Source organism: Xyrauchen texanus, chromosome 2, assembly GCF_025860055.1.
Source record: "Xyrauchen texanus isolate HMW12.3.18 chromosome 2, RBS_HiC_50CHRs, whole genome shotgun sequence".
NCBI lineage: Eukaryota > Metazoa > Chordata > Actinopteri > Cypriniformes > Catostomidae > Xyrauchen > Xyrauchen texanus.
The window spans coordinates 46491610-46519310 of NC_068277.1; the positions used below are offsets into that span (position 1 = coordinate 46491610).

The 27701-nt window shown below is 44.0% G+C and overlaps 1 protein-coding gene across 1 annotated transcript in view; it reads right to left on the bottom strand.

The window, feature by feature from the left end:
- Positions 1 to 27701, bottom strand: part of LOC127654782 (neural-cadherin-like) — a 437028-nt gene that overhangs the window by 258957 nt on the left and 150370 nt on the right. The window contains exons 2-5 of the mRNA XM_052142196.1: positions 21727 to 21924; positions 14574 to 14799; positions 11201 to 11405; positions 4862 to 4973 (exon numbers count right to left, since the gene is read on the bottom strand). Of these exons, the coding sequence (XP_051998156.1) occupies positions 4862 to 4973; positions 11201 to 11405; positions 14574 to 14799; positions 21727 to 21924 (741 nt within the window). The remainder of the gene's footprint in view (positions 1 to 4861; positions 4974 to 11200; positions 11406 to 14573; positions 14800 to 21726; positions 21925 to 27701) is intronic.

The following is a 27701-nucleotide window of genomic DNA, read 5'->3' on the forward strand; positions in this document are numbered from 1 at the left end:
TGGGTCCCTTCCCTTTCTTTGATAACCTCCTTGAAGAGCTTTTTCGGCTCAAGGAGAACCCCTAAAAAATATATATATATTTTCTTCCCGTGTTCACATACCCTCGGCGTCATTATATTCGACTATACGTAGGTGCTGAGGCACGGGGTATTCAGTGATGCCGCCCGGTCGAAGAGGCGCTTGTGGGCTATCTCTCGCCGGGCTCGACATCGTCACTTAAAGCCCTCTTTCCCCTCAAAGCCTTGTAGGACAACCTCCACTTTAGTGGGAAGGGCTTATCAAGCAGCAGGTCAGGCTGGTGCTGCTCTGCACACTATGCTGTTTTTCAGGCATACCAGGCTGACCTCCTGGACGACCTGAGTGTGGGTTCTGCGCTTGGCGAGCAAGCCTCAGACCCACCTCGGTCCTGACTGAAGGGAGGCTCAAAAGCAAAGCGTGGCGAGTCGTGCTCCTCCTCCCAGGGATTGGGGACAGTCTCGCCACCCTTGCCAGCCCTCAGGACTATAAATTCTAGTAAGAGAAAACCCTGGCGGTCTTGCGCCTAGATTAGAGGGTAGCTCCCCTCGGGGCCGAGGCGTGCTTCACTTCACCCCTCCCGGTACCCCCTCGAAGCCCCTCCATTCCCGCCACCTCTTGGTGTTTCGGGTTGCAGAGGCTTCCGTCAAAATTGGGTGTTTTCAGCTGTTCCTGCATTTTATTCAGGGCCTGAAACACCCGACAACTCCTCAACAGGAAGTGTTAAAATATAATACCCATCTCAGAGATCCTGGCAGCGTGGAAACTTCTGCCAGATATATCCTTTTCTGTGGGTCTTATAAGAGCGTCAGGATTTAATTCTCTCAGCTTTTCCGTGTTTCAACGGCGTGTTCTCACTACCGTAAATCGGATTTCTTTTTGTAAAAAAAAAAAAAAACTCAATCTCCTGGTTAAAGGGGCCATGGTATGTGTTCCCCTTCCAGAGAGAGAGTTAGGTTATTACACTAAATACTTCCCGTTTCCCATGGAGGGTGAGGGGTGGCATCTGGCTTAGATCTTAAGCTTGAACTACCCGTGGGTGTTCAAGTCCAAGATGATGCCTGTCAAGACGGTCGTGTCTCAAGCCCTACAACTCGTTTGGCTGGTCACCATCGATCTTATGACGCACTTCTATACTTCATTTGGAAGTTCTGCCACATCATGGAAAGTTCTTGAGGTTCACTTCCGGGGGCGAAGTCTTCCAGGGTCAGGTTCTTTCACTCAGCCTAGCCCTTTTTACCTGCACATTCACAATGCATGATGTAGCGCTGGCTCCTTGCGACTCTGGGGCATCTGCATTCTGAATTACGTAGACGACTGGTTGATCCTAGCGCAGTTCCAGGAACTGGCAGTTCAGCACAGGGACATCGTCTTAGCTCATCTGTTTCTCTGGGGTTGAGGCTCAACGCCAAGAAAAGCGTCCTCTCTCCCACTCAGAACACTGTCTATCGGGGCATCGTATGGAGTTCAATCACTATGTGGGCACAACTGTCTCCGCTAGGATTGAGTCCATTCAGATCACCCTGAGCAAAGTCAGGCTAGGTTGCACTGTTATCAGTATCAACGATTTCCAGGTCTCAGGGCTGAACGCGTCCACGGTGATCCCTCTGGAACTTCTGCTCATGAGACCGTTTTTGTTGTGGCCAAAAGCCAGGGGATTTCTTCCAAGGACCAAAACCCCTGGGCTAAATAGGGTTCTAGCGCCTCAGGCTTCGTTCCCTTTCTATGTGGTTCAGACCCGGTTTTCTGCCTTGGGTCCCACTCTAGGTGCGTCTTGTTGTCGCAGACTGCTAACGACAGATGCCTCCCTGACCGGCGGGGTAGCGGCCTTAAGTGGTCGATCCAGCTTAAGGGGATAGGAGGGTCGATCAACTCGGTTGTCACAGTCACTGTCTCGGGTTGATGGTTGTATTTCTGGCCCTGAAATACCTCCTCCTGAGGCTGCCATGTCTTGGTGCGGGTGGACAATACAGCGGTAGCCTCTTACATAAATCATCAAGGAGACCCACGTTCTTGTCAGCTGTATTTCTGACATGTCAGATTCTCCTTTGGGCCCAGGGCAAGCTCCTGTCACTCAGGGCAATTTACATCCCTGGACACCTAAATGTGGGAGCAGATTTGCTGTCCAGACAGAACATACCGAGGCGAGTGGAAACTCCACCCGAGGTAGTACAACTAAATTTGGGAGAGATTTTACAGAGCAGAAGTGGACCTCTTAGCCTCTCAAGAGACTGCGCAATGTCCCTCTACTTCTCTCTGAGTCACCCAGCCCCCTGGGTCTGGGCCGCGATAGCGCATACATGGCCCAGAATGTGTCGGTATGCTTTTCCCCAGTTTCTCTACTCCCAGGAGTCTTAGCCAGAGTTTGCCAGCAAGGGTCTTGCCTCTTACTGATAGCGCCTCACTGGCCGAACAGGATTTGGTTCTCAGAAATTATATCTCTCCTCGACGGCTCGCCTTAGGCGATTCCGGACAGGAGGACCTTCTGTCTCAGGCACAGGGGCGATATTTCATCCCGGCCCGAGTTGTGAAACCTTTCATATCTGGCCCCTAAGGGTACCAAATGAGGTTCACAGGGTTTTCTCTTGAGATTATCGAGACCATTTCAAGTGCTAGGGCTCCCTCCACTTGGAACTGATCTGGAGTAGATTTTACAGGGCAGAAGAGGACCTCTTAGCCTCTGTTGATAAGCGCAATGTCTCCTCTACTTCTCCCGAGTCGCCCAGTCCCCCTCCCCTCCCCTTGGGAGGGGCTGAGCGTAGTAGCGCAAATGCACCTGCATGCGTTTCCTTCTACTAAAGTTCTTATTACAGAACCAGCTAACTGCCAGTTTGTTTCAGTTCTGGATTTTCTGTAGAAAGAACTGTCAGCGGGCACTTGCCTCGCCACTGCCAGGTTCTATGTGGCCACTGCGGTTTGCCACGGCTTGGTGGGCGGGGTGCCCTCAAAGAGGCAACCTCATTATTGCCCGGGCCTACGAGGCGTGCGGTCAAGCTTCGCCAGTAGGTTTCAGGGCGCACTCTACCAGAGGACTCTCCTCCTCTAAAACCTTGGCTAGAGGTCTCCCTCTGCAGCAAGTTTGTGATGCGGCAGGTTGTCCTCTCCGCACACATTCATTTTTATAGTTTGGATGTTTTGCCACTCCGGGCTCTTATGCCCTTGAGTCGACATCTCAAGCTCATGTCTGGACAAGTTTGTGATGCGGCAGGCTGGTCCTCTCCGCTCACATTCATCAGTTTTTATGACAAGTTTGTGTTGCGATAGGGTTCTCTTCGCACACATTCATCGAACTTTATGGGTTAGATGCTTTGCTACTCCCGACTCTTATGTCCTTGAGTCGACATCTCAGCCCATGCCTAAACAAGTTTGTGATGCAGCAGGTTGTCCCCTCCGCACACATTCATTGCACCTTTTTAGTTTGGATGTTCTGCACTCCGGGCTCTTATGCCCTTGAGTCGACATCTCAGCTCATACCTGAACAAGTTTGTGATGCGGCAGGCTGGCCCTCTCCGCTCACATTCATCAGTTTTTATGACAGGGTTTGTGGTGCGACAGGGTTCTCTTCGCACACATTCATCGAACTTTATGGGTTAGATGCTTTGCTACTCCGGGCTCTTATGCCCTTGAGTCGACATCTCAGCTCATGCCTGAACAAGTTTGTGATGCGGCAGGCTTGTCCTCTCCACTCACATTCATCAGTTTTTATGACAAGTTTGTGTTGCGACAGGATTCTCTTCGCACACATTCATCGAACTTTATGGGCTAGATGCTTTGCTACTCCGGGCTCTTATGCCCTTGAGTCGGCATCTCAGCCCATGCCTGAACAAGTTTGTGATGCGGCAGGCTGGTCCTCTCCGCACACATTCATCAAAATTGAATGGTTTAGATGTTTATGCTACTCCGGGCTCTTATGCCCTTGAGTCGACATCTGAAGCTCATGTCTGAGACCTCTCGCGTTTTTGTGAGTACACTGCACAACCGTAGGGGTCCGGACAGCCCCAAGTGCGGCGGCGTGGGTATTGCGTTCCCCGTAACGCTTAGCAGCGCAACATCGTAGTGAAGCCTTTTGTAAAGGGAACGTCTCGGGTTACATGTGTAACCCTTGTTCCCTGAAAAAGGCGGAACGAGATGTTGCGCTGCTTTGCCGCACTGGGGCGTCCCAGGACTGCTCTTCAAAAAGAAGTATCTGACGACACCTGGTGACGTATCCATTTATAGCCTGGCCTCAGGTGCATCTAATGATTACATCAGCCAAGGCTATAAATTCCGGTCAATGTTCATTGACATGTTCCACACATTTATTCAGCTCGGCTCACAGCTAAAGCTGTTCCCCGTAGCGCTTAGCAGCGCAACATCTCGTTCCGCCTTTTTCAGGGAACAAGGGTTACACATGTAACCCGAGACGTTTTTGTTCTGCTTTGTATGGCATTGTGTTTGCATTGTCAGAAAATTCAATTAGTTTGTCCTCTGCATTTGCCTGTCCATCACTACCTCATTTCTGTTGTGGTTTGATAGCAGCTGTGTCTAAAATGTAATGAGAATATGAAAGCCCTTTTTATCATACCTAAAGGCATGTGTTTTCCATTTTGTGTGTTACAAGTGCACTCTCAGGAATTAGAATATTGACTACAGATTCAATGTGCAATTTAGAGACATCAAAGGGCAGATTTGTGGAGAAGAGTGCTTCAAAAGTGGTGTTAAACAGAAAGGTAGAGAAAGAATTATGTGTTTTCATGTCTATGTGTCTATGTGTATGAAAAAGAGACTTTTTCTACTGTAGTGTATAAGGTGTGTCATGTGTAGATCATTTTAGGTGGTGTATTGATGTGCAGGTCCACAACCTTACCTTGCAGTAGTGAAGTTGCGGTCGTGACCATCTCAGGGATGCCATCTTTACTGTAAATGGACTGCAGGAATTCTGGAACACAATCATTCTCATCTGTGATGATCACACGCACCTTGAGAGAAGCAAAATAAATGTTTTGCGAGGCAGCTTGAAGGTGTAAAACAGAGTTTAAAGGAAGGTGGCATTTGTTAAAGGAACAAAATTGGCAGTTCTTAATATTTTGATTCTTGAATTATCATCTGGGAGCAAGTTAGGTGAGATGAGAAATTCATTTGACTGCTTTTACATGCACAAGACAATTCAAATTAATGTTGGAATACAGTCATACAGCATAGTCATATCTGAAATAAGACGATATTCTGCTTTCAAAAAGTCTAAATAAGACAACTGGCATATGCCTGTAATAATCCTTTTTTATATCCACTGTGACAGAATATTGATTTATATCTGTATCTATACACATATTGTCCATATAAAAGTAATTATGTGTGCTATGTGATTTAGGTAGTGAAAGGTGAAAGCTGTTATATTAAAAACACATGTTTGGGAAGAGCAAAGACACATTTTACCAACATGAAAAGAAATGAAAGTAAATAAATATACATGTTGTGCATTGTATAAATCATTTCACTGTTATGTGCTGTTGTCAAGTACATTAATCAGTTGATCAATGTAGGATCTTATGAGCAGACAAAATTCACAATTTATACGCAGAACGACTTAAATCCAGGATTTACATTGATATTTACATCCAAGTTATTAAAACTAAGACACAAAGAGGCCCCCGAAAGTCCTCAATGTTATAAAATAAAGACTCTGCCTTCTGACGCAAAAACGTCTATCAAAACCGGGCGTATGCGAGATAAAGCTGCCTGAAAAGAGTCCATAAAAGCTGCTCTGTTGAATGTCAATCATCTTGAGAACAAAGAGAGTTCTGTGGATGCACCAAGACCTCTCCTCGTCTATGTTGTAAATCAGAAATGCCCAAAACGTTAATGGTCATCACATGACTGGCCATTCGCTGAGGGACTACTCTTCTATGGAAATACTTTGTCCTTCGATATAACCAATTTACACTTAAAAGTAGACTAATAAGGGAGCACAAGACACTCTCTGTGAAAGCACATGCTAAAACTCATTGTTCAAGACATGCACTGGATCTGAACCGTTTAACTTTTTTTAGTTGGAAACAAACTTTTGTCTTGACAAAATATGCCACATTCAACTGATCACAATGTATAGTCAGGACATTACAAACGTGAAAAATTACTATTACAATTTGAACAAAAACTGTTTAGAAATTCTTAAACTACTTCGTAGATAGAAGTTTGATAAAAGAGTTCTCATCAAAAAATCCTCCACATTCAGTAATGACAGCTTTGCAGATCCTTAGAATTCTAGCTGTCAGTTTGTTCAGATACTCAGGTGACATTTCACCCCTCACTTCCTGTAGCACTTGCCATAGTTGAGGCTGTCTTGTCGGACACTTCTCAAGCACCTTACAGTCTAGCTGATCCCATAAAAAAATGCTCAATGGGGTTAAGATCTATAAAACTCTTTTCCAAATATTTGTTGTCCAATGTCTGTGTTTCTTTGCCCAATCTAACCTTTTCTTTTTGTTTTTCTGTTTTAAAAGTGGCGTTTTCTTTGCATTTCTTCCCATAAGGCCTGCACCCCCTTAGTCTTACTCTTGTACATTAAACTGGTGTTGAACGGGTAGAATTCAATGAAGTTGTCATCTGAGGACATGAGGCATCTATTTCTCAAACTAGTGACTCTGATGTACATATACTCTTTTTAGTTGTACATCTGGGCCTTCCACATCTCTTTATGTACTTGTTAGAGCCAGTTGTCCTTGTCTTTGAAGACCGTAGAGTTTTTTTTTTTTTTTGGGGGGCAATTTCAAGCATTGTTTAGCCTTCTTTACTCAAAACAAGAGTATAAACAGACATACCAAAATAGGACATGTGCAATGTAGGTGTATGTACAGTAATTGAATAAAATTTGTGGATTTACATACGCGTATGTACATGAAATAGGTATTTACATTATTGCACTATGAGGGAGTCTTGAGGCAGTTTAACTGTTCATGTTAAACTGAACATCCGCTCAATGGATGTTTATTTATTTTAAGGATGCACCAATACCGATACCAGTATTGGGCCCGATACTGAGCTCCTGTACTTGTACTCATACTCATAAAAATACTCAGATACCAAAGACCGATACCTCTCGTGATGTAATTGACAACTTTCAGTGCACAGAAAAACCGGTGGCAGCAGTAGAGAAAATGTCTGTCTCAGCAGTGTGGAAATATTTCAAAATTAATGATGACAACCCACGCATGGCAGACTGCAAACTTTGTTCTTCAAAAGTAGCAAGAGGAGGAACAAAAACTAGCTTGTATAATACGAGTAATATGATAAAACATCTTTAATTGAAACACAAAAATGAGCACAGAGAATTTGCCGCTAGCGGTAGCACTTGGCAACAAACACTGCAGCAAACCATAGCGAGACGAGAGAAAATGCCAAGAGATAACCCAAGAGCTATAAAAATAACAGAGATGCTTACCCAATTCATAATTCTTGATGATCAACCACTGTCAGTTATTGAACCACTGTCTTTTAGAATTTTCATCTTCAAAAACCTACTGTACATATGCTGTGAGGAACATCCTTAGCTTATATAGCTTAATTCTTATGAACACTACTCCTAAGGTTATAGTGTTTCTCACTTGCTCACTATGATTAAACAGTACACTGTTGTATTTCACTTTACTAAACTCTTGGCTGTGATTACATTGTTACACAGTGTTATGTTATAAACATTTGTTCTGTGATATTTGTTTGTAGCTTTTGGACAACTTTGTGACAGACAGATAAAAAAAATGACGAGGTTTTTATTTAATTTTTTTATTATGCCCTTGGTGTAGTAGAGGAGGTTATTGGACACTGAAATTTGTTTGTGCTTTGACAACTTTGTGACAAGCAGATAATTATTATTTTTTTCATAATGTATTTGAGTTACAGTTGTTTACAGTTATAAATAAGCTGTCCTAAAAACTGCCACTTCACCAAAAAATACAGGTATCGGTATCGGTATCTGTGAGTACCAGGAAAAAAATATCGGTACTCGTACTCAGTCTTTAAAAAATGGTATCGGTTTAAATATTTCTGTAACTGTTGATCTCCTGGGATTTTCACGCACAACAGTCTCTAGAATTTACTCAGAATAGTGCCAAAAACCAGAAACATCCAGTTAGCAGCAGTTCTGTGGATGGAAATGCCTTGTTGATGAGAGAGGTCAACAGAGAATGGCCAGACTGATTCGAACAGACAAAGTCTACGGTAACTCAGATAACCACTCTGTACAATTGTGGTGAGAAGAACAGCATCTCAGAATGCTATATATATATATATATATATATATAGAGAGAGAGAGAGAGAGAGAGAGAGAGAGAGAGAGAGAATAATTTTGTACATTGTTAATATTATAATTTTTTAAAATGTGACTATATTGTGTTGTTTTGTTTGTTTTTATTTGCCATTCTTGTATAAATGCAAGAATGCTGAGGGGATCACTACACACTGATATATAAGAAGAGTACAAAGTGAATTCAGGATAACAGGTTGGCTGCTGTGTGGCTGAATGCAAAGAATGCAACAGGACAATTTCTCTCTAGACCACATCTCACAGGACTGAAGTCAAGCGTGCCTGCCAGTTTTCACTGCATTTTTCTTTATGGCTTCTTTTCCTCCATCTGCAGTCAGACACACTTTGGCTGTGCATTGTTTTGTGTGACATTTCCCAGCCGATAGCTGGGTTCTTGGCTGGCCTGCCTCAGCCAGGACAGATGTATGGATCACTGAGCAGAGCAGATCAAGCCTTGATGAGGCGAGACCGCATCCTCCAGGGTAATGTTATTGCAAGAGGCATGAATGGGACTGCCGGGCATCTCTTTGATTTTCAGCTAAATTGTTGCCCACACTATTCCCAGAGTGCATTAACTCTCTCATTTATCTCCTTCAGGCTAAGTGACCATAATTTCAGTTAAAGGCATAAATAACATAAATATTATAATCATGTGTTTTAATTAAATGTCAAGTGAAATGTTTGGACTGAACTGACATTCAGGATTTGCTGTACTACTTTTGACGAGACCCTTATCAGACACTTTCTCCTGTGAGAATTAAAATATAATATTTGAAGTGATGGCCAAATCAGACCGATAAAGGGGCAAAACAATACATAATATTAAATTACATAATTAATCAATAGGCTCTTTAGCAGATTTGACAAGTATCTAAGTATTGATTCTTTTCATGGTAACAAAAACAAAACATGTATGGAGGGGACAGGGAAGGAATTTAATTTCTGAAAAAGTTTAGCATCCCATAGCAACAGTTTTAAGCTCTCTCACAATTAAATGTTTTATATTATGAATATGATTTTCAGGCAACATTTTACAAATAAGGTTCCAATTGTTAATGATTTTTATTACTTTATTTTTTGTTTTCCTGTATTATTATTATTATTGTTTTATTTCATATAGCATGGTTAAAAGAAGGTTACTATAGCAAAACAATGGTAAAGTTTGTGGTTAATGTACAATAATTTTATCAATACCTTACAAAAATAAACCATGGTTTTACTACAGTAGCAATGGTTAAACTATGGTATTTTAACCATTGCTACTGTAGTAAAACCATGGTTAATTTTTGAAAGGTATTGATAAAACTATTGCGAGGGAAGGCAAAACTATTTCAGAAATTTAATTCCCTCCGTTTCCCCAAGAGGCACCTTAAGTCTCTGAAATCATACAATTATGTGGATCAGTGAACAACATTAAGCATCAGGAACAAATAATCATGATTAACAATCAAAACTTATTTATTATTGCATGACCAATTATATTTTTTCTTGCAATTCATTGCACCATTATTTTAATAACTGTAACTAAGCACTGCTGATTGTGTTGCTGTAAAACTACCAACATCAACATGATGCATTTGTGGAATTAAAGAGTTAATATTGAACAGTCAAGAAAGCATGTCAAGTGTGGTGCAAACTGTTTGACAGAATCTTTTCATAAAAGATAATTTACATAATACATTTACGAATATTTTTTTTTAATTTAAGTAAAATATTATTTATTCTTCTATCATTGCGCCACAAGACAGACTTGATTTTTCCAACAAAATTGGTGCTGGTGCTGTTAGGTGGCATCAACACAATGCTTAATAATTAGGGGTTTAAAAATGCACCAATGCATTGCGTTTAATCCATCTGACAAATACATGTCGTTGCATCGATTACGGAATTTAAGAGTTGATTATCATTACTGTATTAATACCCAGTGTAAAACAGATTACATGATGGGTGGATCCTGCATATTTTGGCTGAGTCCATTTGACCAAAGTAAGCTGTTGTTGCTTTCTTCTCCAACTATGATTGTTTATTGCTTTATATCTACATAAGATGTGGTATTTCTCCATAAAATAGTTTAACCATTAATAGAACACAGCCTAAAAATATGTGCATAAGTAAAAAAATTCACTCGTTCACTCACTTTCTTTTTTAGTGTATGACACATAGTACACTCTATAGGGAAAAGGGAGTGATTTCAGACTGTTCTGAAGGGAACTAAGCAGTTAAATACAACATTTTGGTTAATTAAAGGTACCTTTGATTGGTCAATAATATGTGGCCACCACGAAAAGATAAAGCATTTAAGTGAGCATATTTGACAAGCAGAGTCGCCTCTGTTCTGGCGTCTCTCATTGTAAATTAAAAGGTGATTCTATGACCCAGCTTGATGTATAACTGGGTCTTACATGTCTGCACATGACATTTTTAATTTGTAATTACTGGTGCAATAAATGTTAACATTACATGATATGCAAAGCCATAATGCTTATTCCAACTACCCTCTGTTTGTGTGTGTTGCATCAGACATTGTTAGCCTATAATGAAGTAGCATTAGCATTATTTTTCTGTTTATATATGCAGCCACACATAAGCCAAACCACCTTGATCCTACATGCATCTGTGACACTTGCTCTCAAGTCTGGTGCATGTCTGTGCTGTACAAATTAAGATAGTCCGGTAAAAACGTTGATATAATGATTTTCTATTAATCAATAATCAATCATTATAATTACACAATCTACACCTTGAATAATTCTAAAGTAACAAAATTCCCTCTCATACAGGTTGCAAAACAGGCAAGTTATTTTCAATAAAATGTGAAATAGAGCTCCTATCAAATATCTATGAAGTCATTTAAAAAAATGCATAGCATGCAAAACTTGCATATTTATCATTAGCAGCACTCACCTCTGCAGCACTACTGAGACTGTCCTGGTTTTCACTGGCCCTCACTAGCAACAGGTAGCGGTGCTGATCACTTTCATAGTCTATACTGCGGGTCAGACTGATCTCCCCAGTCTCCTGCTGGATGAGGAAAAGACTGCTGGGATTGATGAGTAGGCTGTATGTTATTGGCTGTTTCTGGAAGGACATTGCTGGAGTGACAAGGAAACTGGACAAAGACAAAGAAAGAGAGATGATACTGACTACATAGACTATAATCTTGAAAAACAAGCAAAACAAAGAAAAAAATCTTTGGTCTGTAAAAAATCTGTATATAAAAGATAATTGAAATTCATGTGTTCAGCACAAAGGACTTTTGAGCTAATATGGAAGCTACCTGAGGAAATGTTTCAATCAAACCAACTTGCAAGCTGCAGTGGGAGCCATTTATATCTTCAAACTATTGTGGCCAAGAAGTACACAACACAATGAAATAAAGCCACGACACCACAGAAAAGCCACATTATAATTGTGGCTCAATGTTGATGTGCTGTGGCTTATTTTCATTGTGCTGTGACCTTTCCATTTTGTTGTAGCTATTTCCTTCGTGTTGTGGTTTTTCTGTTGTGTTATGGCTCTGTTCTGTTGTGGCTAAATGTTGAAGTTTTGTGACTTATTTCCATTGTGTTGTGGTGTGGTGTTTCCTTTGTGTAGAGGCATATTTCCACTGTGTTGTGGTTTTTATGTTGTGTTGTGGCTAAATGTTGATGTGTTGTGGCTTATTTCCATTGTTTTTGGCTTAATTTCAGAAGAGTAAAATGTCATGTTTATCAGCATTATTGATTATCGTCAGTATTTCTTATGCTTTTACATCATGTGTCTTATATGCACTCTTAAAACCACATGTAAGTTCAAATATAAATAAGTTATTATGTAAGTCTCACATAAGTTCTTTACATTACATCATGGTAAATTTGGAACTTTCAATAGACACATGTGGATCAAATTAAGGGGAGAGAGTGGAGCCTGCTTTAGACAAACGAAGCCTATGCTATGGATAGACTTGCTATGGATGGACCCTGTTTGAGTTTGGTCTTCAGAGAAAGACTGCCCTTCACAGAAAGATGAGAAAGACTGAGTGAGACTGCGAAAAATGAGAAAGACTGCTCTTCAGAGAAAGATGCTTAAGAGGATGAGAAAGATGGGAAAGACAACGAAGGTCATTGCATAACATCATTATAATATAATTTACATTTCTCTCCTTTGTCTGATAACTAAAAGGAATAAATGTTCTGTTTCTTGGCAAATGTATCTGGTGTGGCTCCATGACTTCACAACAGGGTAAAATACTAAATTCAGAGTCTTCAATTTGGTTGTGTTGTGGCTCATTTAGTGTTTTCAGCTTTTATTTGCTTTGCTAAGTTGATGTGTTGGGCACCCCTCGGCCACCATATCAAACTCAGATTTTGTGCACATCTTTGTAAAGAAAGAGGAGGATTGTATGTAGAGAGACTATTATACTGTAACGAGATACAAAAATAAAGAACTACAGCTGGAATCATGGATTATTGTTCTTTTGCAAATGTGAAAACAAGCATTCACTCAGTAATTTAAAGAATCAAATAACATTGTGCTGATTAGTCCAAAACTGTACATTAGGAACAGAAGAAAAAAATCCTTAAGAAACCACAATTCTAAGGCATTACTCCTCATTGCAGATGGCATAGATCAGATGTCATTATGAATAGCAATCCCATCTTTACTCTAAACAAATCCTTTTATTTGAAATTCGTACAAGGTGCCTCTTCTTTTCTCATCACTGTTATCACTTGTTTTTCTCATAGTTTTCTACACACTGGGTCAAATCATAACTAATGCTTAGACTTCAGTGGGCTTATGAAAACCTAAAATCCAGCTAAATGTAAAATCCTTGATTAAGCATAATAAATGGAAGACAAATGCATGAACATTCACAACCACAGTAACCGTGGGAGAAACTATAAGATTTCAGCTGATTGTAACTATTAAGACATCTTGTAATAAGTGATTTTAGAAATTATTATGACATTAACATCAATAAAATGTCTCGGGTTACATGTGTAACCCTTGTTCCCTGAAAAAAGCGGAACGAGATCATAGTGAAGCTTTTTGTAAAGGGAACAGCAAATACATATATTTAAAAAAAAAAAAAAAACATTAAAACCATAGCAAGCAGCACAATGTTTTTATTTTTCAGTTTTATAATATATTCATACCATAAACTAAATGCAAATTTATGATAATAATCTAGGTAAGCTCCTTTTGTAATCTTTGTAATCCCACAGAAGCTTAACAGAAGGCATAAAGGAAGATGAATGACAAGTGACTTTTTTTCAGGTCTTGTGGTTATTACAACTCTATTTTCTTTGCATGCATCCAGTTGGCTTGGTCTGCCGTTGCTGTCAGACGGAGACTAGAATGTTTGGGGATAAGATTAGCTTCACCCCTTTCTGGTGCATGAGCAATATACTTCTAATCCTAACATTGGCTAGTTAACTGCATCTTTGCAAAGCTATTGATGCAGCCAACCAGATTCAATTATTTTAAAAAAGATTTTGCTGCCAAGTTTACTAAAAAGAACAAAATCATAGAATCACAGGTATGAATGAGAACAAAATGGATGGTAATGCAATGTATATTGAATCACATCCAACGGCCATAAAAAGATCCAGTAGGCACTTATTCCACATGGATTTAGGATAATTTGTTACAAAGCAAGCCTGAAATAAAATACATCTGCATAGGGCAGATGCTAATCATTCTTTTGTGTACCAGGATAATGCAAATCATTTCACAATGACTCATATAATATCAAAGGGTTGTGCAATTAACACTGACTGTACAAAGGAAAGCAATTATAATAATAGACAATCTATTTTTCACCTATGTGAGAGCAAATACAAAAAAGTTACAAATCCATTAAACAACAAAGAAAAAAATGTCAGCTGGTGTAATTCATGGTTAACCTCTGAGGGTCATCTATATGAGCAGAACAGAGTACTGATGTGCATGCATCTTTAATGCATATCACTGTACCCTGACATAGTCAAAGATCATTATTTCATGAATTTTGCATGTAGTACACTATGACTCACACAAGCTATGGTTCAATGAGAAGGTGAGGTCACGGATGGCTGGGTGTAAGTGCAGCATGATCATGTTGCTATTATTTGTTACACTGATTGATAAGCAGTTCTCTTTAAGCATGAGAGATGCATTTAGAGATAATGGGGGAGAGATCATTCTTTAGCTAGAATTACACTTTGGAAATAAGTTTGGGTGCATTTGCGAGATTGGGTGTGTATGTATGTGTGTGTGTGTGTGTGTGTTTGTGTGTGTGTCTATGCATTATACTCACGGTTGTCTTTCTGGTGTGTTCTCTGGTATAAAAATAGTATAAGACACGTTGGTGAACTGAGGAGCTCTTGGACCTGCAATGACAGACACAACAGCAGCAGGGCTGCGGCTGCCCTGACTGTCGGCAGCCACCACTGTTAGAAGATATTCTCTGTCTCTCTGCAGGGGTAGACCCGTAGTCCGCACGTGACCATTTTTCCTGTCCACCTCAAACCTCCCGTCACCTCCTGTTATGTAATAAATTACCTATCAAACTCACAATCTTTACACTGGGTCTTATTCACTAACTAAATGCACACATATATTAAACCCGTGTAAAACCTGCGTTCGAATATTTTCTTGTAAATTTAGGATAATATTTAGACATGCACACACAAATCATAAACTCTTGGTTGACTTGGTAGCTTTGGAATGTGTTAAGCTCAAATTTTATATTATTAGAAAATAACAAATTAAGTAACCCTATAATAATTCTTAATTGTTTCAAAAACACTATGCATTATAGCTCGATTTAGGATAGTTTCGATCTAGGATAGGTTCTGCATAATAGCTTTTATGATTATGGCTATAAAGGGTTCCCCTATAAACATTCCTACATTGCAATCAAGAAGCAAGGAGGCTGCAATAAATCTTATTACTGACATGCTTGAGACAAATTATCCTTTGCACAATCTTATTCCTCAAAGGAGATTTGTGAGTCGATTCCTCAGGAATCAAAATCAACTCACTTGAATCACCACCAGAACAGATCTTCTAAGATATGTAACTGTGGAGAAGACAATCTTTTAACTTTATTCATGTTTACTTGGGTGTTATATATATATATGTGTATATATAAACAGTGGCAAGAAAACATATGTGAACCCTTTGGAATTACCTGAATTTATGAATTAATTTGTCTTAAAATCTGGTTTGAACTTAATCTAAGTTACAATAATGAACAAACACAATGTTTAAAAAAATACACAAATTATTGTATTGTTCTTCTAAAAACTGAATACATAATTCAAACATTCACAGTGTAAGTTGGAAAAAGTATGTGAACCCATAGGCTAATTACATCAACAAAAGCTAATTAGAGTCAGGAGTTGGCAAACCTGGCATCCAATTGATGAAACAAGATTGGAGGTTTGGGTTAAAGCTACTTTAACTCGTAAAAATCTCTAAACATTTTGAGTTTGCTGTGGATAAAATTTTTTATAAAAAGATCTCAGAAGACCTACGATCAAGAATTGTTGCTTTGCATAAAGCTGCAATCTGTTACAAAATTATCTTGAAGAGCTTAGATATTCATCTGTCCACAGTTAGAATAAATGTATATAAATGGAGACGATTTAATACTGTGGCTACTCTCTCTAGATGTGGCTGTCTAGCCAAGATGACTCGAAGGACACCCCGCAGAATGTTCAATGAGGTAAAAAGAATCCTTTTGTGGTTTAACATCTCTGTTCATGAGTCTACTATACAGAAAAACTTTAAACAATCATGGTGTCCATGGCAGGGCACCACAAAAGAAGCCGCTGCTTTACAAAAAAAACATTGCTGCACTACTGAAGTTTGCCAAAGGCCATCTTGACCCTCCACAACGCTAATGGGGAAATGTTTTGTTGAATGATGAATCTAAGGTTGAATTGTTTGGGAAGAACATGCAGTGTAAAAAGGGCACCGCATACCAATGGTGAAGTATGGTGGAGGGATCATCATGATTTGGGGCTTCTTTCCTGCTACGAGGCCTGGACCACTAGACTTCATCAAGGGAAAAATGTATTCCCAAGTTTATCAAGATATCCGAAACTGGATCAGTAGAAGTTGGGCGATGCTGCAGGAAAATTACCCTAAACACTGAAGTAAATCCACTACAGAATGGATAAAAAAAAGAAAATCCACCTTTTGGAGTGGCCTAGTCAGAGCCCAGACCTTACCCCAACAGAGATGCTGTGCAATGACCTGAAGAGAGACATTCATGCCAGACACCCTAAGAATATGGCTGAGCTGAAACAGTTCAGTAAGGAACAATAGTCCAATATTCCTTCTGAATGTTGTGCAGGTCTAATCCGCTGCTTCCAGAAACGCTTGGTTGAGATAACTGCTGCCAAAGGAGGATCGACTAGTTATTAAATCCAAGGGTTCACTTTTCACAGCACTGTGAATGCTTAATGAGATGTGTTCAGAAAAGACATAAAAAGATAATAATTGTGTGTTGTTAGCTTGTCTATACTTGTAACTTTGATGAAGATAAGATCACATTTTATTACCAATTAATGCAGAAAACTAGCTAATTCCAAAGGGTTCACATACTTTTTTCTTGCACTGTATATACAGTGCATTCAGAAAATATTAAAACCCCTTCATTTGTTTTCCGCATTTTGCTATGTTGCAGCCTTATGCTAAAATTCTTGAAATAATTTTTTCCCCACATCAATCTATACTGTATATACCCCATAATGACAAAGCAAAAACGTCTTGGTTACAGATGTACAGATACAGGCGCTGAGCAGTGTCACAAAGTATGGAGGAGCAGACACGGGCAAGCAAGCACTTGACCATGTTGTGACCTTTCAGCAAGTTAGGTAAGACATCTATCTGATCCCGTTAAGGGTGGGAGGAGGCACTTACCCGAGGAGGCTACAGACAGTGGCCTATCCTGTTTTTTTAAAGCAATTTCCCACCGAGCACCTGCTAGAATAGTGCTGGGGAAGTGCTCATCCCTCTCCAGGAGGGAGAGCATTATGAGGACCACATCCTACTGGAGGGAGGTTAACATTTGGAGAATACCTCACATGGACTTACTGAAGTTCACATATGGAATGAAGCCACTGGGAGGACCCTATCTATGGAGAGGGTACACAGCAACAGTGGCCAAGGCAGAGCGAAGCTCTGTCGAGGGAAAAAACAGGGTTCACCTGAGGGGAAACTGAACAGTGGAAACACATCATACGGGATTACTGAGGGGGAATCACCATGTATGGAGCACAGAGCCTGAGTATGTGGGCTCAGCTGAAAAGGGGCATACCACGAGTACTGGGCCTGGCAGCAGCACTCCTCTGCCAAGTTCGCCACCGAATAGTGCTGAAGAAATTAATGAGGTCTCCAGTGTTCACCGGTTACGGGGAACTGATGTGGACCAGAAAGCGCACATTATCACCTTGCAAGCGACCCCCCGTGAACTGGGCACAGCAATGACAAGGCGGGTCTTCCTCCTCTGAACGGAGCGCTTGCAGGTTCACCACCTGATCCCGAAAGGGAGTGGTTGAAACTTTGGGCACGTAACCGGGCCGGGGTCTCAAGATCACATGAGAGTGTGTCTGCCAAACTCCAGGCATTCTCTGGTGACAGAGCGCCTGCAGATCCATAACCCTCTTGATAGATATGAGCGCCACCAGGAGGACTGAGATCGGTCTGCTCCAGGGTTCAAAGGGGGCTCTCAGTAAGGCAGGTAGGATAACAGAGAGATCCCAAGAGGAAATCCTTGGAGGATTCATCCTCCTCACGACCTTGAGGAACCTGATGATCAGGTTGTGCTGCCGTCAGGGTCTCCCATCCAGTGTATTGTGATACTTCAGGGTGGAAGGAGATCTCTCCAGCCCCTCCTGTAGGAAGGACAACACAGAACCGACCACGCATCTCTGTGGATCTTCCCCACGGGAAGAACACCAATTTGCGAAGAGACACCACTTCAGAGTGCACAGCCATCTCGTAGAGGGGGCTCTGGCCTGAGTGATTGTGTCTATCACCGCTGGTGGAAGGCCTGCTAGGTCTTCCGCAAGCCATCCAGGAGCCAGATGTGGAAGTTTCAGAGGTCCGGCCGCAGGTGCCAGAGCATGCCCTGCCCCTGAGTGTGAAGGTCAGAGAAAAGGAGTGGCTACTGCACCAGGGAGGGGCTACTGCCAGCAGCATCAGGTCTAAGAACCAAGTCCGTTTGGGCCAGTATGGTGCAACCATTAGGACTTGCTGCCCATTCTCCCTGACTTTGCACAATTTCTTTGCAACGAGGCTCACTGGGGAAATGCGTACTTGCACAGCTATGCGGCCAGCTTCGCACCAAGACATCCATGTGGATGGGAGCCTGGGACAGGCAGTACTAGAGGGGGCAATGAGAAGACCCTTGGGAGGCAAACAGGTCCACCTGCACCTCCCCGACGCCCGGGAGGTGAGTGGCTCACAGAGACTTCAAAGTCTGCTGACTCCAAAGGAGGCGGCGGGCGAGTTGTGACATGCGACGGAAGCGTATACCGCCCTGGCAGTTTATGTATGCCACGGTCGCTGTGTTGTCCGTTGCGACCAACAAGTGCTTGCCCTGAATCAACAGCTGAAACCTCCGCAAGGCCAGTGAAATTGCCAGCACCTCTAGGCAGTTGATGTGTCATTGCAGGCTGGGCCCTGTCAAGAGCCTTGATACTGCCTGCCCATTGCACATTGCTACTCAGACCAAATTCAAGGCATCTGTCATGCCTTGAGATTTGCTATAAGGGAACCCATGGCCGTAGAAATGCCAGATCAGACAAAGGGCTGAAATTTTGTTTACCACGTGGCATGATAGTTACATGCTGGTTGCGTGGCACCATGCCAACCGCGGGACTCAAGTCTGCAGCCAGTGCTAGAGCGGTCTCATATGCATCAACCTGAGGGGGAGTAATGCCGACGAGAATGCCATATCCCACCACTACCCTCTGTCTGAAAGTTTTCATGCAGGCCAGCACCGACTGTGCTCGCTCGTTCATAAGGTATGCCATCATAGTGTCCGAGTACAACTTCAAACCAAGAAAAGATATGCTCTCTGCAGGGTAGAGCCAGAACTTTTCCCAGTTGACCTGACTTTGGTAAAGACGTGAGGAGACAGGGACAGACCAAAAGGGAGGACCTTGTACTGGTACATATGAGGAAGGATCGATATGTTCAGGTCAAAGGCCGCAAACCAATCCTGATGTCCTGCTGATGCCAGGATGTGCTACTGAATCAACATCTTGAATGGAGGCCTGTGTAAGGCCTTTTTACGCAGATCCAGGATTGGACACAAAACCCCCAAATCCAGGTGTGCAAAGCTTGTTGCATCAAACCCAAATTACTGCCAAAAGTACATCAACTATGTACTGAGTAAAGGGTCCGAATACTTATGTCAATGTGATATCTCAGTTTTTTATTTTTAATAAATTTGTTATAAAAAAATCTGTTATTTTTTCTGTTTTTATATATATATATATATATATATATATATATATACTCTATATTTATTATGTTATATACACTCACCTAAAGGATTATTAGGAACACCTGTTCAATTTCTCATTAATGCAATTATCTAATCAACCAATCACATGGCAGTTGCTTCAATGCATTTAGGGGTGTGGTCCTGGTCAAGACAATCTCCTGAACTCCAAACTGAATGTCAGAATGGGAAAGAAAGGTGATTTAAGCTATTTTGAGCGTGGCATGTTTGTTGGTGCCAGACGGGCCGGTCTGAGTATTTCACAATCTGCTCAGTTACTGGGATTTTCACGCACAACCATTTCTAGGGTTTACAAAGAATGGTGTGAAAAGGGAAAAACATCCAGTATGTGTCAGTCCTGTGGGCGAAAATGCCTTGTTGATGCTAGAGGTCAGAGGAGAATGGACCGACTGATTCAAGCTGATAGAAGATCAACTTTGACTGAAATAACCACTTGTTACAACCGAGGTATGCAGCAAAGCATTTGTGAAGCCACAACACGCACAACCTTGAGGCGGATGGGCTACAACAGCAGAAGACCCCACCAGGTACCACTCATCTCAACTACAAATAGGAAAAAGAGGCTACAATTTGCAACAGCTCACCAAAATTGGACAGTTGAAGACTGGAAAAATGTTGCCTGGTCTGATGAGTCTCGATTTCTGTTGAGACATTCAGATGGTAGAGTCAGAATTTGGCGTAAACAGAATGAGAACATGGATCCATCATGCCTTGTTACCACTGTGCAGGCTGGTGGTGGTGGTGAAATTGTGTGAGGGATGTTTTCTTGGCACACTTTAGGCCCCTTAGTGCCAATTGGGCATCGTTTAAATGCCACGGCCTACCTGAGCATTGTTTCTGACCATGTCCATCCCTTTATGGACACCATGTACCCATCCTCTGATGGCTACTTCCAGCAGGACAATGCACCAGGTCACAAAGCTCGAATCATTTCAAATTGGTTTCTTGAACATGACAATGAGTTCACTGTACTAAAATGGCCCCCACAGTCACCAGATCTCAACCCAATAGAGCATCCTTGGGATGTGGTGGAACGGGAGCTTCGTGCCCTGGATGTGCATCCCACAAATCTCCATCAACTGCAAGTTGCTATCCTATCAATATGGGCCAACATTTCTAAAGAATGCTTTCAGCACCTTGTTGAATCAATGCCACGTAGAATTAAGGCAGTTCTGAAGGCGAAAGGGGGTCAAACACAGTATTAGTATGGTGTTCCTAATAATCCTTTAGGTGAGTGTATCTTGACATATGTTGATGCATTTTGTGTGTGTGTGTTTTTTTTCTTCTTAAATTCAGTCCTTGAACTGTGATGCCGAGATAAAAATTTACTCAAACTTGTAAAAAATAGGCATGTGGTTTAGGCTATATAAAAAAAGTGTCGATGGTGTTTCAACTGGTTTTGAGAATGGCACACTCGGATTTACTCGAAGATCTTGATGTGTGTGCTCTCGTGCAAGAATACAAGGATACGTTTGCAGAAAGTGGCAAATGGCTGTTCAGGTAATGTTGTGAGGAAAGCCCATATATGGAGATTGTTTGGCCACGTATTATTCTAATTACTGGCACAAATCCCCTCATTTAGAATAACATGGATTTATCAATGTTAGAATTATATTGTTGAAATTTTGCATAAGAACCCTTTTTGTGAAAGTAGTGGACAGTATGCAACTATTAGTGAATGAGACCCACTGTGTTCTTAATGTCATGTTATATCATGTTATGCGCATGCATATATTATGATCATTACATGATTATTACATAATTATTGCATGATTATTACAATATCAAACACAAATATTGAAGCAGTACATTCATAACTACAACAGCTATCATTTGTAACAGTAACATGTTATACTAAATTACATGTAACAATAAGGTGTAAACAATCTTCTGATGTTTAAAGTAACACTAAGGGAAATCTGCTTACCATCAGACAGAAAGTATTCCACTTCTCCATTAATACCCTCATCACCATCCCAGGCTTGAAGCTTGTAGACCAGTGATTTGGGTGGGGCACTAGCAGATACCACACTCAGGTAGGGGAAAGGTACCATCTTCCACTCAGGGGCATTATCGTTGACATCCATCACTGTCAAATCCACTCTCACTGTATACCATTCTGGACCTGAAAATGGGGAGAAGAGGCTTTCACGATTTCCAAAGATACATTTAACAAAATCAATCTGCATTTAGAATGATCAATTATCTGCTTTTTGGAGTCATGAATCATGTATATAATACATTTAAGGAATAGTTCAGACAAAAATTCTGTCATAATTTACTATCCCTCATATAGAAAAAGAAACTACGCTATATCCTGCAGACTTTAATTTTTAAGTCACAGATACTAGGAAATGTTAATTACTGTATATCAAGTCAAGTGGTTTTTATTGTCGTTTCAACCATATACAGTTAGTACAGTACACAGCAAAACGAGACAACGTTCCTCCAGGACCATGGTGCTACATAAAAACAACAAAGGACCAACACAGGACCACATGAGACTACACAACGAAATAAAATACCTATATATAATATAGTATACTATGTATACCTATATAAAGTGCACATGCAAACACGTGCAAAAAGTACGGGACAGTACAACAAATTTCTGACAATGAACAGGACAATAGACAAAGTGCAGCGCCGACCAGTACACAGTGGTGCAAAAAGATGACAGTTTCTAAAAAAAAACTAAAAAAAACCCGTAAACATAACATACTATGAGATAGTGTTCTATGCACATAGCAGTTATTGGGGTAGCAGACAGTTATAAAGTGACAGTAATTAAAGTGCAACTCAGGACACGTGTGTGTGTGTGTCAAACCAGTCTCTGAGTATTGAGGAGTCTGATGGCTTGGGGGAAGAAGCTGTTACACAGTCTGGCCGTGAGGGCCCGAATGCTTCGGTACCTCTTGCCAGATGGCAGGAGGGTAAAGAGTTTGTGTGAGGGGTGTGTGGGGTCAGTCCACAATGCTGGATGCTTCTTGGGATACAGTGTTTTTGTAAATGTCTTTGATGGAGGGAAGAGAGACCTCAATGATCTTCTCAGCTGTCCTCACTATCCTCTGCAGGGCTTTGCGGTCCGAAACGGTGCAAGTCCCAAACCAGGCAGTGATGCAGCTGCTCAGGATGCTCTCAAAAGTCCCTCTATAGAATGTAGTGAGGATGGTGGGTGAGAGCTTTCCTCAGCCTTCGAAAAAAGTAGAGATGCTGCTGGGCTTTCTTGGTGATAGAGCTGGTGTTGAGGGACCAGGTGAGGTTCTCCGCCAGGTGAACACCAAGGAATTTGATGCTCTTGACGATCTCCACAGAGGAGCCGTCGATATTCAGCGGAGTGTGTTCACCTTGTGCTCTCCTAAAGTCAACAACCATCTCTTTTGTTTTGTCCACATTCAGAGACAGATTGTTGGCTCTACACCAGTTCGTCAGCCGCTGCACCTCCTCTCTGTATGCTGACTCGTCGTTCTTGCTGATGAGACCCACCACGGTCGTGTCATCGGCGAACTTGACGATGTGGTTCGAGCTGTGCATTGCTGCACAGTCATGAGTCAGCAGAGTGAACAGCAGTGGACTGAGCACACAGCCCTGGGGGGCCCCAGTGCTCAGTGTGGTGGTGGTGGAGATGCTGTTCCCGATCCGGACTGACTGAGGTCTCCCAGTCAGGAAGTCCAGGATCCAGTTGCAGAGGGAGGTGTCCAGGCCCAGCAGGTTCAGCTTTCCAATCAGGTGCTGGGAAATGATTGTGTTGAATGCTGAGCTGAAATCTATGAACAGCATTCGAATGTATGAGTCCTTATTGTCTAGGTGGGTGAGGGCCAGATGGAGGGTTGTGGCGATGGCATCGTCCGTTGAACGGTTTGAACGATACACAAACTGCAGTGGGTCTAGTGAGGGGGGCAGCTGGCTCTTTATGTGCCTCATGACGAGCCTCTCGAAGCACTTCATGATGATGGGTGTAAGTGCGACGGGACGGTAGTCGTTGAGGCAGGACACTGAAGACTTCTTTGGCATGGGCATGATGGTGGTGGCCATCAAGCACGTTGGAACGACGGCGCTGCTCAGAGAGATGTTGAAGATGTCGGTAAGACCATCTGCTAGCTGGTCTGCACATCCTCTGAGCACTCTGCCAGGAATGTTGTCTGGTCCAGCAGCCTTCCGTGGGTTGACTCTACGTAGAGTTTTCCTCACATCTGCCGTGGTAAGACAGAGCACCTGGTCGTTGGGAGGAGGGGTGGTCTTCCTCGCCATCACGTCGTTCTGCACTTCAAACCGAGCGTAGAAGTCGTTCAGCGCATCTGGAAGGGAGGCATCTTTGTCACAGGCAACTGATGTTGTCCTGTAGTTGGTGATGGCCTGGATGCTCTGCCACATGCGCCGCGTGTCACTGCTGTTATGGAAATGACTGTGGATTCTCTGGGCATGTGCACGCTTTGCCTCTCTGATTGCCCGTGACAGTTTGGCCCTAGCTGTTCTTAGGGCTGCCTTATCGCCTGCTCTGAAGGCGGAGTCTCGGGACCTCAGCAGCGTGCGCACCTCCGCAGTCATCCACGGCTTTGTATGTACATACAAATACATGTTAGTTCAACAATATTCTGCCAATTTTTTGTAGCAACAAATGAATTTGGAACAACATAATGGTTAGAAATTGATGACAAACGTTTTCATTTTGGGGTGAACTATTCCTCTGTCACGTTCCTCTGTTGTCTGCCCTGTGTCTCACTAGTCTATTGTTAAAGAACTACACTTCCCAGTATCCACCTGTCATCATCACTGCCATTTTGTTCATTGTTCTCACCTGTGTCCAATTTAGTCATCACTCCCTTTGTATTTAAGCCCTGCTTCTTGTTTTCTCCTTGTCTGTCGTTGAATGTTGTTACCCGGTGTGTGTTCCCTGCCTGTATTTTCTGTTATGTTTATTTCCCCATTGAGGGTTTTCCTTTGTGTTTTTGTGTTTCAATAAAGTAAGCTTGCACTTAGATCCGCTCTCCTCGTCTGCCTTCGCTGTCTGCATTCGTAACAGAACGAAAGACCCACAAATGGATCTAGCAGCTTACCTCATGGAACTGACCCAGGCGGAGTTGACCATCCGCAAGTTCTCCCACTTCTTTTCCGCTGTTGCCCTCCACACCGGCTTCGACGACGCATCCCTAAAGACCATCTACCAGCTCGGGCTACCAACATACCGGCTGAGGGAATTGCCGAACTCCGGAGACCTCACGTGGAGGGAATATGTGAGTTTAGTCTTGGGAGAACTCGCTGCTGGGGAACCACCTCTCTCGATCCCGGTTTCCGCCTCTGGGCTTTCCGTGCCTGCCACGGCCAACGAGCCAGCGTTGCCAGCTTCGTCCGCCCGGCGGAGGAGGAGAAGAGGAAAGGCTTCTGCTCCCCAGTCTCCGCCTGCCATGGCCAGCGAGCCAGAGCCCACGCCTGCCACGGCCAGCGAGCCAGAGCCCACGCCTGCCACGGCCAGCGAGCCAGAGCCCACGCCTGCCACAGCCAGCGAGCCAGAGCCCACGCCTGCCACGGCCAGCGAGCCAGAGCCCACGCTTGCCACGGCCAGCGAGCCAGTAGCCTCCGATGTCAGTGAGTCAGCGCCAGTAGCCTCCAATGTCAGTGAGCCAGCGCCAGTAGCCTCCGACATCAGTGAGCCAGCGCCTGTAGCCTCCGACGTCAGTGAGCCAGCGCCTGTCGTCTCAGAAGTCAGTTAGCCAGCGCCTGTAGCCTCCGACGTCAGTGAGCCAACGCCTGTAGCCTCCGACGTCAGTGAGCCAGCGCCTGTAGCCTCGACCGCTCCTGAGCCAGCGCCTTCCAGGGCTCCGCCTCTCGAGCTTCCCGAGCCTCCCAGGGCTCTGCCTCTCAAGCTTCTCGAGCCTTTCAGAACTCCGCCTCTCGAGCCTTCCAGGGCTCCGCCTCTCAAGTCTCTCGAGCCTCCCAGGGCTCCGCCCCTCAAGTCACTCAAGTCTTCTAGGGCTCCGCCCCTCAAGCCTCTCGAGCCTTCCAGGGCTCCGCCTCTCAAGCCTCTCGAGCCTTCCAGGGCTCCGCCTCTCAAGCCTCTCGAGTCTTCCACGGCCCTTCTCCCCGAGCCTCCTACGGCTCCACCTCCAGAGCCCCCTACGGCTCCACCTCCCGAGCCTCCTACGGCTCTGCTCCCAGAGACTCCAGAGCTTTCTAGGGTTCCGCCTCTCGAGCCTCCTACGGCTCTGCTCCCAGAGACTCCAGAGCCTTCTAGGACTCTGCCTCTAGAGCGTCCTACGGCTCTGCCTCCTGAGCCTCCCTCAGCTCCGCCTCCAGAACCTCACGAGCCTTCTATGGCTCCGCCTCCAGAGCCTCCTACGGCTCCACCCCCAGAGCCTCCTGATCCTCCTACGTCTCCGCCTCCCGAGCCTCCTACGGCTCCGCCTCCAGAGCCTCCTACGGCTCCGCCCCAAGGCCTCCTGAGCCTCCCACGGCTCCACCTCCTGAGCCTCCAGAATGTCCCACGGCTCCGCCTCCCGAGCCTCCTACGGCTCCGCCTCCAGAACCTCCCGAGCCTCCTACGGCTCTGCCTCCCGAGCCTCCTACGGCTCTGCCTCCCGAGCCTCCTACGGCTCCACCACCAGAGCCTCCTGAGCCTTCCTCGGCTCCGCCTCCTGAGCCTTCCTCAGCTCCGTCCTCAGAGCCTTCCAGGCCTCCTGACCCGGCCCCTGTCCTGTGGCCTCCTCCCAGGCCTCCTGACCCAGCCCCTGTCCTGTGGCCTCCTCCCAGGGCCCCTGACCCTGTTCCTGACCTGTGGCCTCCTCCCAGGCCTCCTGATCCTGTTCCTGACCTGTGGCCACCTCCCAGGCCTCCAGACCCTGTTCCCGTCCAGTGGCCTCCTCCCCGGCCTCCTGACCCTGTTCCTGTCCTGTGGCCTCCTCCCAGTCCTCCTGACCCTGTTCCAGTCCTGTGGCCTCCTCCCAGGGCCCCTGACCCGGTCCCTGTCTTGTGGTCTCTTCCCAGGCCCCCTGACCCAGTCCCTGTCCAGTGGCCTCCCCCAGGTTCCCCAAACCTGTCCTTGCCCTGTGGCCAACTTCCAAGCCTCCTGAACCTATCCTTGCCCTGTGGCCAGCTCCCAGACCTCCTGAACCTATCCTTGCCCTGTGGCCAGCTCCCAGACCACCTGAACCTGTCCTTGCCCTCTGTACCCCCTTGGACTTCCTGCCTGCCCTTTGTGCCCCCTTGGACGTCCTGCCTGCCCTCTGTGCCCCCCTGGACTTCCTGCCTGCCCCTTGTGACCCCCTTGGACTTCCTGCCTGCCCTTTGTGCCCCCTTGGACTTCCTGCCTGCCCTCTGTGCCCCCTTGGACTGCCTGTCTGCCCCCTGTGCCTCCTTGATCTGTCGGTTTGCCCCTTGTGCTCCCTTGGTCTGTCTGTGTGCCCCCCCCCTCTCTCCTTGGATTATTTTTTGTTTGGAGTATTTCCTTTTTTCTTTTTTCTGAGGAGCGTCTGGAAGCCGCTCCTTTGAGGGGGGGCTATGTCACGTTCCTCTGTTGTCTGCCCTGTGTCTCACTAGTCTATTGTTAGAGAGAGAGAGAGAGAGCGCCAGCAACAAAGTGACCATGTACCTGTGCCAACATCAGACCAAACTGAAACCAGCAAGAAGGCCTCCTATGGTAGAAGGCAATGTGTGAACTGCAAGCAGACAAGGCAGGTCAAACAGGCCACCCCCTGGAAATGCAAAGCCTGTGATGTGGCCCTCTGTGTGATTGCTGATAGGAACTGTTTTGAGGCTTGGCACCAGTGAATGAGGCAAAAAACGCCTGGACTTTTTTTGGAAAAATGTAAATAGTTTTGGTTCTGTAGAAGTTACAATGTTTATTCCTGTGCTCCAGGACTCCAAAGACATGAACAAACTGTTTTCCAGAGGAAATTTGCTTAGCTT